The 11,257-nt window shown below is 37.1% G+C and overlaps 2 protein-coding genes across 2 annotated transcripts; one reads left to right on the plus strand and one right to left on the minus strand.

Moving 5' to 3' along the window:
• Positions 1–1,391: 1,391 nt before the first annotated feature.
• LOC138658073 (uncharacterized) lies at positions 1,392–3,087 on the minus strand. Its single transcript, XM_069745638.1, has 3 exons — positions 2,927–3,087; positions 2,625–2,735; positions 1,392–2,443 (listed from the first exon to the last, which is right to left on the minus strand). The coding sequence occupies exons 1-3, from the start codon at positions 3,075–3,077 to the stop codon at positions 1,761–1,763; spliced, it is 945 nt and encodes a 314-aa protein (XP_069601739.1). The 5' UTR covers positions 3,078–3,087; the 3' UTR covers positions 1,392–1,760.
• A 593-nt stretch (positions 3,088–3,680) lies between these two features.
• LOC138658074 (uncharacterized) lies at positions 3,681–8,513 on the plus strand. Its single transcript, XM_069745639.1, has 6 exons — positions 3,681–3,927; positions 4,397–4,454; positions 4,561–4,671; positions 5,071–5,247; positions 5,439–5,549; positions 5,731–8,513. Exons 2-6 carry the CDS (start codon positions 4,397–4,399, stop codon positions 6,411–6,413), a joined length of 1,140 nt encoding a protein of 379 aa, XP_069601740.1. The 5' UTR covers positions 3,681–3,927; the 3' UTR covers positions 6,414–8,513.
• Positions 8,514–11,257: the final 2,744 nt, after the last annotated feature.

The following is an 11,257-nucleotide window of genomic DNA, read 5'->3' on the forward strand; positions in this document are numbered from 1 at the left end:
GTGCTGCCTATAATTTGACTCCTTTTTATACAAAGACATCTAACATATACAGACTTTTAATATTTTTGTGTAAAATCGCGGTCAGACAGGCACAAACACACACACACACACACGCACACAACACAGAACCACACACAACAAACACACAGAACCCACACACACACACACACACACACACACACAAGAAATAGACATTTAGGACTTATTTATGTTATTATCTTTATGCACTTTGAATGTGCTGTCTATAATTTGACTCTATCCTTGTTTTGTTGAAAATAACTGGACATACATAAGAAACCGGGCAATATATCTTTATAGAAATAACACTTCTGCACTCTTTGTGTATTTCTATCAGTTTTATTCAGGCATTTATAACACAACATGTTTGATATTGGTAATTTGATTCTGGGAACACATTTTAAGTTACTGCTGCACATGTATTACTGTTTTTCTTGTTTTTTGTGTAAAATTTCGTTGTTGGTTTACAAAGACATTTCTTTGAGAAATGTGTAGCATAACCAATTACCCATCACGGCCACTAGATGGCAGAATATCATATTAATTATTCTGGGATAACATTTCTCTTTGTGCCTATTAATTTTACAGGAGCCTGTGCTGCCTATAATTTGACTCCTTTTTATACAAAGACATCTAACATATACAGACTTTTAATATTTTTGTGTAAAATCGCGGTCAGACAGGCACAAACACACACACACACACACACGCACACAACACAGAACCACACACAACAAACACACAGAACCCACACACACACACACACACACAAGAAATAGACATTTAGGACTTATTTATGTTATTATCTTTATGCACTTTGAATGTGCTGTCTATAATTTGACTCTATCCTTGTTTTGTTGAAAATAACTGGACATACATAAGAAACCGGGCAATATATCTTTATAGAAATAACACTTCTGCACTCTTTGTGTATTTCTATCAGTTTTATTCAGGCATTTATAACACAACATGTTTGATATTGGTAATTTGATTCTGGGAACACATTTTAAGTTACTGCTGCACATGTATTACTGTTTTTCTTGTTTTTTGTGTAAAATTTCGTTGTTGGCTTACAAAGACATTTCTTTGAGAAATGTGTAGCATAACCAATTACCCATCACGGCCACTAGATGGCAGAATATCATATTAATTATTCTGGGATAACATTTCTCTTTGGGCATTTCTATCAGTTTTATTTATGCTTTTATAACACAACATGTCTGCTATTGTTAATTTGATTCGGGGATAACACATGTTTATAAAAATAACGCTATAGCAAGCGGTAATGTCAAATTCTGAAAATAGCCATTTTATATTGAATTACTAACATTTTTCTATTTTAGCGCTGACACAGCCACATATATTATTCCAGCTTTCTTTAATTCTGCATTATTTTATCACATGATGAAAATAGTCATTTTATATTGAATTACTGCAGCTCGCGGCGCGTTACCACTGGTCTCGTTTCTCAATTAATTTCCCAGCTGACGACGCTATCTATAATTCTGCGTATACCTTAGGCGTGTATTTACATGACAGTGTAATTATTTCTCACAATAAAACAACAGCTCAAATTTTAAGTTAGCTAACAGCATAATGATGACAAATGCATCTTTGCGGAATCTGATAACGACACGCTGAACAAAGGACGGAGCCTGACAAATACACACAACACACAACACGCACATATTATGAAAAATGACAACCATTGTATGTGATTTAAAAAACTTTAGTTAGATTTATCAGGGGTGATTTAGTTTGAAAGCACGCAGCTCCTCGGTAATGTCATGTGTTGGACACGCATTTAACAGTCTTTCATATGTATCGCAGAAAGATTTTAGTTCCATCTGTGCGAGTTTGCTTTGAGCGTACTGCGCAGACATGTCAGTAAACATTTTGACATGGTCAGCATCCCACGAAGGACGACCTGTGTAAGGTGTATGTACAGCAACTTTCTGCTTTCTACCTACACGGCGTCGGGATACGGTTCGTTTCTTTAGAGGTAATACAGGGGCAAAAACGCTAGAAAAGTCTGCAAGAGCAGTATCTGCAGATTGCACAGTCTGGCACACAGGTATATTGAGGGGCTCTGTGGGTGACCACAGACCCTCGGAGAGCTGCTCAATTTCTCTGTTTTCAGGCGTAACTTGGGGTATGGCGCCTGTGCTATTGGCGGGCCGTGTTATGCGGGGCCGAGCGTTCGGCGCTGCACGTTTCTCTCTTGAAACGTTCGTATATTTCTGATGTGAAATCTTGGGGCTTGGATTCCCGGGTTGTTTTGGTGCAGCGTAGCATTCATCACGATCCACAACACAGATGGGCGAGAGAGATGTTGTTCGCACCGCCGTATTAGCTCTTTGTGGTTGATTCTCTTCAGTGTCGTAATTACGCCAGTGCAAAACTCGTTGTTGAAGAGGCGACGTATCTAAAAGAAAAGATACAAGTGGCGGTTAGCCGCGAAACGGCGCAAAATTGGAAAAGCTAAACGGCGACGCATAGCTATGATCATACGTAATATTTGAAAAGTTAATGGGGACAGGTAGCCATGAAATCATTGTAACAATATTTACATAAACCTGTATAGAGCAGTCCAGATATATACTTACAAGTATGAAGCGGGAATTGTCCCACATCAGCTCCTGGTTTAACGGGAGGCGCAATGCTCAAACTCGCAGAGGCGGGAATATTCTCTTTTTCAAGCTGTATTTTCCGGGCAACTAGATTAGCGGGTGTAAGTAAAAATATAACGATTAGCGAACACAGAATTGATTTTCTACACAAAACTGCAGCGGTGAGAAGAATATATATATATTCAAAAATGAATTTTCTGACAGTTAGCTAGCAGCTGTAAGTAAATATGAGTATTACACAAAAGTGAGAATCGACTGTATTTCAAGTGAACAGATACCTTTTCTATTCTTGAAACATCGGTGTAACGAGTTGCCGCGTCTTTTAGGCGCATCGGGTTTCGCTGAAGTTGCAGGGTTCTTGACATCTATGATCTCCACGTCTGAACCCAGCGTATCGCGTGGTTCGGGAACACACCAGTTTTCAGCCATAGCGTCAGATGTCTCCGTGTCAGTATCTGTATGAGAAATTGCGCGTAGTTCGTGTTTACATACAAAGGATTAAAGCAACTGATATAGTATAATATAGTTTTACGGTATAAACATATTTGCGGTGTAAATTAATATAGCAAGACTTATGCCGCTATATATTAATAATTCAGTATTATATTGACGGCTACCGCTATTATTTGTTTTATTAATTTAATCATATATTTATTATGCCATAATTTGTGTAATACAATAGTTAATAGATGCTATAGTTTTACGCCATAAACAGTATATATTAACATAGATAATATATATATATATATATATATTTAGCTTTCTTACATGTGATACATGAAAGATAAATATCTTTGTACCGTGTTACAATGACATTTTTCCCTATCTAAAAGCAAAAAGGTGCTCCTAATTACCCATGATGAGATGAAGAGCAGGCCCATTATCGGCTATCGGCGCCACGGCTTCAATGCGCGCATAATTCTGCGTTATGAAATTATTGCGCCAATCGGGCGACATACACGGCTCTTAAATAAGAAAGAATGCATGAATATATAATTAATATAATTTACTTATAATATAATGACACAATCAGAATGAGTCAATACTCTGTACATTATACGCGTATAATACCGAGTTAATACATGCATTAATTGCATGTATGACTGTGTTCTGGGTGTTAACAGAAGGCGTGTGATGTGGCGTAACTGGGTGTGTTTCTGGGTGTTAACACCTGAGTTGCTTTCTGACACTCAGGATAAATACAGCTGACTGTCCCACTACAGTACAACAGACATCCACCAGAAGTCCGACTAGGATAAAAAGCAGAGCTATTCTAAATGTAAGTATATAAGACAGTTGTGTTATTATTCGCAAATGCATAATTATATTTAACTATGCATCTCTAAACCATAATTAAGGATGTTATTTGTTTAATAAGTTAGTGTTATACTGGCAGCTAACTGCATATTTAGTAGCGATGTATAATATAGTTTTTACTGTATAAGCAATATTTGTGGGACATAATTAATATAGAAAGGCTTATGGCTGAGTCATAACAACCATTGTTATCTGACATGTGCGCGCAATTAGTCACGGGTGGCGTATAATGCGGTTTCCTGTAGGTGTGTTCACGGTGGGTGGTAATTTCTCTCTGAACAGTTGCGCTACTCTCTGAAAAGTAGGTGTTTACTGTTTTATTTGCGGTCTAATATTATCAATGCCTGTAAAGCATATTTTTGTAACGTAGTTTTAAACTGTATTTATTGGCGGCGCAGTTATAGATAAAACTTATCCCCTATTTATTTAAGATGGACGCCCAATACCCTCGCGAGCAATGCAGCCCCCTTCTTGCAAGCACACAATTAGGTATTATACGCGTATAATGTACAGAGTATTGACTCATTCTGATTGTGTCATTATATTATAAGTAAATTATATTAATTATATATTCATGCATTCTTTCTTATTTAAGAGCCGTGTATGTCGCCCGATTGGCGCAATAATTTCATAACGCAGAATTATGCGCGCATTGAAGCCGTGGCGCCGATAGCCGATAATGGGCCTGCTCTTCATCTCATCATGGGTAATTAGGAGCACCTTTTTGCTTTTAGATAGGGAAAAATGTCATTGTAACACGGTACAAAGATATTTATCTTTCATGTATCACATGTAAGAAAGCTAAATATATATATATATATATATATTATCTATGTTAATATATACTGTTTATGGCGTAAAACTATAGCATCTATTAACTATTGTATTACACAAATTATGGCATAATAAATATATGATTAAATTAATAAAACAAATAATAGCGGTAGCCGTCAATATAATACTGAATTATTAATATATAGCGGCATAAGTCTTGCTATATTAATTTACACCGCAAATATGTTTATACCGTAAAACTATATTATACTATATCAGTTGCTTTAATCCTTTGTATGTAAACACGAACTACGCGCAATTTCTCATACAGATACTGACACGGAGACATCTGACGCTATGGCTGAAAACTGGTGTGTTCCCGAACCACGCGATACGCTGGGTTCAGACGTGGAGATCATAGATGTCAAGAACCCTGCAACTTCAGCGAAACCCGATGCGCCTAAAAGACGCGGCAACTCGTTACACCGATGTTTCAAGAATAGAAAAGGTATCTGTTCACTTGAAATACAGTCGATTCTCACTTTTGTGTAATACTCATATTTACTTACAGCTGCTAGCTAACTGTCAGAAAATTCATTTTTGAATATATATATATTCTTCTCACCGCTGCAGTTTTGTGTAGAAAATCAATTCTGTGTTCGCTAATCGTTATATTTTTACTTACACCCGCTAATCTAGTTGCCCGGAAAATACAGCTTGAAAAAGAGAATATTCCCGCCTCTGCGAGTTTGAGCATTGCGCCTCCCGTTAAACCAGGAGCTGATGTGGGACAATTCCCGCTTCATACTTGTAAGTATATATCTGGACTGCTCTATACAGGTTTATGTAAATATTGTTACAATGATTTCATGGCTACCTGTCCCCATTAACTTTTCAAATATTACGTATGATCATAGCTATGCGTCGCCGTTTAGCTTTTCCAATTTTGCGCCGTTTCGCGGCTAACCGCCACTTGTATCTTTTCTTTTAGATACGTCGCCTCTTCAACAACGAGTTTTGCACTGGCGTAATTACGACACTGAAGAGAATCAACCACAAAGAGCTAATACGGCGGTGCGAACAACATCTCTCTCGCCCATCTGTGTTGTGGATCGTGATGAATGCTACGCTGCACCAAAACAACCCGGGAATCCAAGCCCCAAGATTTCACATCAGAAATATACGAACGTTTCAAGAGAGAAACGTGCAGCGCCGAACGCTCGGCCCCGCATAACACGGCCCGCCAATAGCACAGGCGCCATACCCCAAGTTACGCCTGAAAACAGAGAAATTGAGCAGCTCTCCGAGGGTCTGTGGTCACCCACAGAGCCCCTCAATATACCTGTGTGCCAGACTGTGCAATCTGCAGATACTGCTCTTGCAGACTTTTCTAGCGTTTTTGCCCCTGTATTACCTCTAAAGAAACGAACCGTATCCCGACGCCGTGTAGGTAGAAAGCAGAAAGTTGCTGTACATACACCTTACACAGGTCGTCCTTCGTGGGATGCTGACCATGTCAAAATGTTTACTGACATGTCTGCGCAGTACGCTCAAAGCAAACTCGCACAGATGGAACTAAAATCTTTCTGCGATACATATGAAAGACTGTTAAATGCGTGTCCAACACATGACATTACCGAGGAGCTGCGTGCTTTCAAACTAAATCACCCCTGATAAATCTAACTAAAGTTTTTTAAATCACATACAATGGTTGTCATTTTTCATAATATGTGCGTGTTGTGTGTTGTGTGTATTTGTCAGGCTCCGTCCTTTGTTCAGCGTGTCGTTATCAGATTCCGCAAAGATGCATTTGTCATCATTATGCTGTTAGCTAACTTAAAATTTGAGCTGTTGTTTTATTGTGAGAAATAATTACACTGTCATGTAAATACACGCCTAAGGTATACGCAGAATTATAGATAGCGTCGTCAGCTGGGAAATTAATTGAGAAACGAGACCAGTGGTAACGCGCCGCGAGCTGCAGTAATTCAATATAAAATGACTATTTTCATCATGTGATAAAATAATGCAGAATTAAAGAAAGCTGGAATAATATATGTGGCTGTGTCAGCGCTAAAATAGAAAAATGTTAGTAATTCAATATAAAATGGCTATTTTCAGAATTTGACATTACCGCTTGCTATAGCGTTATTTTTATAAACATGTGTTATCCCCGAATCAAATTAACAATAGCAGACATGTTGTGTTATAAAAGCATAAATAAAACTGATAGAAATGCCCAAAGAGAAATGTTATCCCAGAATAATTAATATGATATTCTGCCATCTAGTGGCCGTGATGGGTAATTGGTTATGCTACACATTTCTCAAAGAAATGTCTTTGTAAGCCAACAACGAAATTTTACACAAAAAACAAGAAAAACAGTAATACATGTGCAGCAGTAACTTAAAATGTGTTCCCAGAATCAAATTACCAATATCAAACATGTTGTGTTATAAATGCCTGAATAAAACTGATAGAAATACACAAAGAGTGCAGAAGTGTTATTTCTATAAAGATATATTGCCCGGTTTCTTATGTATGTCCAGTTATTTTCAACAAAACAAGGATAGAGTCAAATTATAGACAGCACATTCAAAGTGCATAAAGATAATAACATAAATAAGTCCTAAATGTCTATTTCTTGTGTGTGTGTGTGTGTGTGTGGGTTCTGTGTGTTTGTTGTGTGTGGTTCTGTGTTGTGTGCGTGTGTGTGTGTGTGTGTGTTTGTGCCTGTCTGACCGCGATTTTACACAAAAATATTAAAAGTCTGTATATGTTAGATGTCTTTGTATAAAAAGGAGTCAAATTATAGGCAGCACAGGCTCCTGTAAAATTAATAGGCACAAAGAGAAATGTTATCCCAGAATAATTAATATGATATTCTGCCATCTAGTGGCCGTGATGGGTAATTGGTTATGCTACACATTTCTCAAAGAAATGTCTTTGTAAACCAACAACGAAATTTTACACAAAAAACAAGAAAAACAGTAATACATGTGCAGCAGTAACTTAAAATGTGTTCCCAGAATCAAATTACCAATATCAAACATGTTGTGTTATAAATGCCTGAATAAAACTGATAGAAATACACAAAGAGTGCAGAAGTGTTATTTCTATAAAGATATATTGCCCGGTTTCTTATGTATGTCCAGTTATTTTCAACAAAACAAGGATAGAGTCAAATTATAGACAGCACATTCAAAGTGCATAAAGATAATAACATAAATAAGTCCTAAATGTCTATTTCTTGTGTGTGTGTGTGTGTGTGTGGGTTCTGTGTGTTTGTTGTGTGTGGTTCTGTGTTGTGTGCGTGTGTGTGTGTGTGTGTGTTTGTGCCTGTCTGACCGCGATTTTACACAAAAATATTAAAAGTCTGTATATGTTAGATGTCTTTGTATAAAAAGGAGTCAAATTATAGGCAGCACAGGCTCCTGTAAAATTAATAGGCACAAAGAGAAATGTTATCCCAGAATAATTAATATGATATTCTGCCATCTAGTGGCCGTGATGGGTAATTGGTTATGCTACACATTTCTCAAAGAAATGTCTTTGTAAACCAACAACGAAATTTTACACAAAAAACAAGAAAAACAGTAATACATGTGCAGCAGTAACTTAAAATGTGTTCCCAGAATCAAATTACCAATATCAAACATGTTGTGTTATAAATGCCTGAATAAAACTGATAGAAATACACAAAGAGTGCAGAAGTGTTATTTCTATAAAGATATATTGCCCGGTTTCTTATGTATGTCCAGTTATTTTCAACAAAACAAGGATAGAGTCAAATTATAGACAGCACATTCAAAGTGCATAAAGATAATAACATAAATAAGTCCTAAATGTCTATTTCTTGTGTGTGTGTGTGTGTGTGTGTGTGTGTGGGTTCTGTGTGTTTGTTGTGTGTGGTTCTGTGTTGTGTGCGTGTGTGTGTGTGTGTGTGTGTTTGTGCCTGTCTGACCGCGATTTTACACAAAAATATTAAAAGTCTGTATATGTTAGATGTCTTTGTATAAAAAGGAGTCAAATTATAGGCAGCACAGGCTCCTGTAAAATTAATAGTGTAAAATTAATATGTGCTAAAATAATGTAGAATTAATGAAAGCTGTAATAATATATGGGAATGTGTCACTTTTATATTCGTATAAAACACAACGCTTCTTACATGACAATCAAACAACAAAAACAAATGAAATGTGTTATAAACCATGTGTAAAATAAATACACGACTAGGCTATATTTATAAACATGTGTTACCCCAGAATCAAGGCCATGAAATGTGTTATAAACCATGTGTAAAATAAATACACGACTAGGCTATATTTATAAACATGTGTTACCCCAGAATCAAGGCCACAATAACTTTTCTTTAAGCCGCTGACCCGCAGTTGGAACTAAAATCTTTCTGCGATACATATGAAAGACTGTTAAATGCGTGTGGGGCGAAGAAATATGTGTTACATGCGTAGTGAATTGCAAATATATTCTGAAGTGTATGGCATTTTGAGAAATGTGTGCGTGTTGTGTGCTGTGTGTATTTGTGTGTGTGTGTGTGAGTTCTGTATGTGTTGCGTGTTCTTTACAGAACCATAAACTTATAATAGCACAATGTTGATGCCGACAGCCGCGCACAGATGTATTTTTGCATTATTTCACAGTGCCTGATGAGTACCGGATGCATGGTTGGTTGAGAAGCGCCCGTGGGTGCAGAAGTGTTTGTGGCCCGCATATTAATAAAGTACAAAAAATCCCTGACCTATGTGGTCAGCATATTAATAAAGTGCAAAAACATGATAACATAAGTCCTAAATGACTAATAACCGCATATTAATAAAGTGCAAAAACATGATAACATAAGTCCTAAATGCCTAATAATCGCATATTAATCATAAATAAGTTCTAAATGTCTATTTCTTGTGTGTTGTATGTTAATAAAGTGCAAAAATCACTGGCGACAGGTCTCAGCCCATAAAGAAAAAGAAGCGCCTACTAAAACAGGCCGGCGGGTTTATCGGTCCTCTTTTAGCTTTTGCAATCCCAATAATAACAAGCCTGATCGCCGGAAGATAATGGAGCATACAACGAAAATGTATCTAGTCCCCAAACAGGAGCTAGACAAACTAAGACCCGGTACTACAGATAACATACGCGACAGTGTTATTCGGCGCCTTGATGGTGAGATTAGCGACATTTTACAGCGTCGTGACATTCCCGATGATGTGAAAATTAAAATGTATAGCGCTGTGCTACAACGCTACTTGGTACATACGAGGCACAGCTCAAAAGAAGTAACGGCTTTAAATCTCGTTAGCCCTCCTGATCCTGGTCAGCAGCAATTGCCAAATACCGACTCTGATAAAAATCATGAGATCGCTGAAATTGTCGGCCATATAAACCAAAGATATAAAAAGAATGCTGAATTTTTACTAAACAGGCTGCTGCAGAATAAAAATGTCACAGCATGGAATAATAATGCTGAATTTATTTTCAAAGGATCCGTAATACCAGGGTCTAACTTACTGGATTTGGTACGTAGTACAACGCAGAGTCATGCTCTGAACAGTAGAAATTTACCGCCGGGTTGGGATTCATTTATGCAGGCTATGGCAGAGCTAAATATGCCGTCTACAGTTGTGGGTAACCCCGCTACTAGGAAGCTTTTAGATGAATTAAAAATTACCAACAGTGAGACACGCTCTGTATCTACACCGTTGAAGTTAGCGGCGTCACCCCGTACAATTCAATCTTTACATTCCCCGTCATTAGGTACCACACGTGGAACTTTGCTACCTAAAAAAAGGTCTCTACCGCTGCTACAAACCATGTGGCTCACGATGTAAAGAATGTACTGGATAAATGCTGTACACGCCTTGTAACGCTATATTAATTATTTTGTAAGAAGTGTAATTGATCATTGTACTGTTACTGTACTGTCATATTACTGTATTGTAATGTTTTTACTTTTTATATTCTGTAAGAATTTTTTATAGTGTTGAAATGTCTTTGAGATGCTGTTTTATCGTGAGAAATAAATCTTTTAAATTTTTTTTACAATATCGTGTCTTTGGTTTTTATTCGTATAAAACACGCCGCTTCTTACTTGTATTGTAACATTGGGTCATATTATAACTTGTGTTGTGACATTGGTGCATATCTCTTCTGTGTATATAAGGCAGCCACAAGGATAAAACCTGCTACAATGTGAATAAACACAGCTTGCAATGGCCTCAGTAGATAACAAATAACCTCAGATGCCATCTTCAGGACACAATAACTTTTCTGTTTGTGGAAATAAACATTTATGGGGTACGCAAATACAACAACAATTGCTTGACCTAGGTGTTATGAACCTCTGAACCGCAGTTAACCTAATTTAGATAATGTTCACCATTTAGTTAGTGTTCACCATTTACAAAAACAAATAGACAGCTTTAAGTTCTCCACTATATGAATACACTGCAAATACCCACAGCAGATTCTCTGTTTGGGAAAATAAACATTTAGTTAATGTTCAC

Source organism: Ranitomeya imitator, chromosome 1 (assembly GCF_032444005.1).
Source record: "Ranitomeya imitator isolate aRanImi1 chromosome 1, aRanImi1.pri, whole genome shotgun sequence".
In the NCBI taxonomy this organism is placed as follows: domain Eukaryota; kingdom Metazoa; phylum Chordata; class Amphibia; order Anura; family Dendrobatidae; genus Ranitomeya; species Ranitomeya imitator.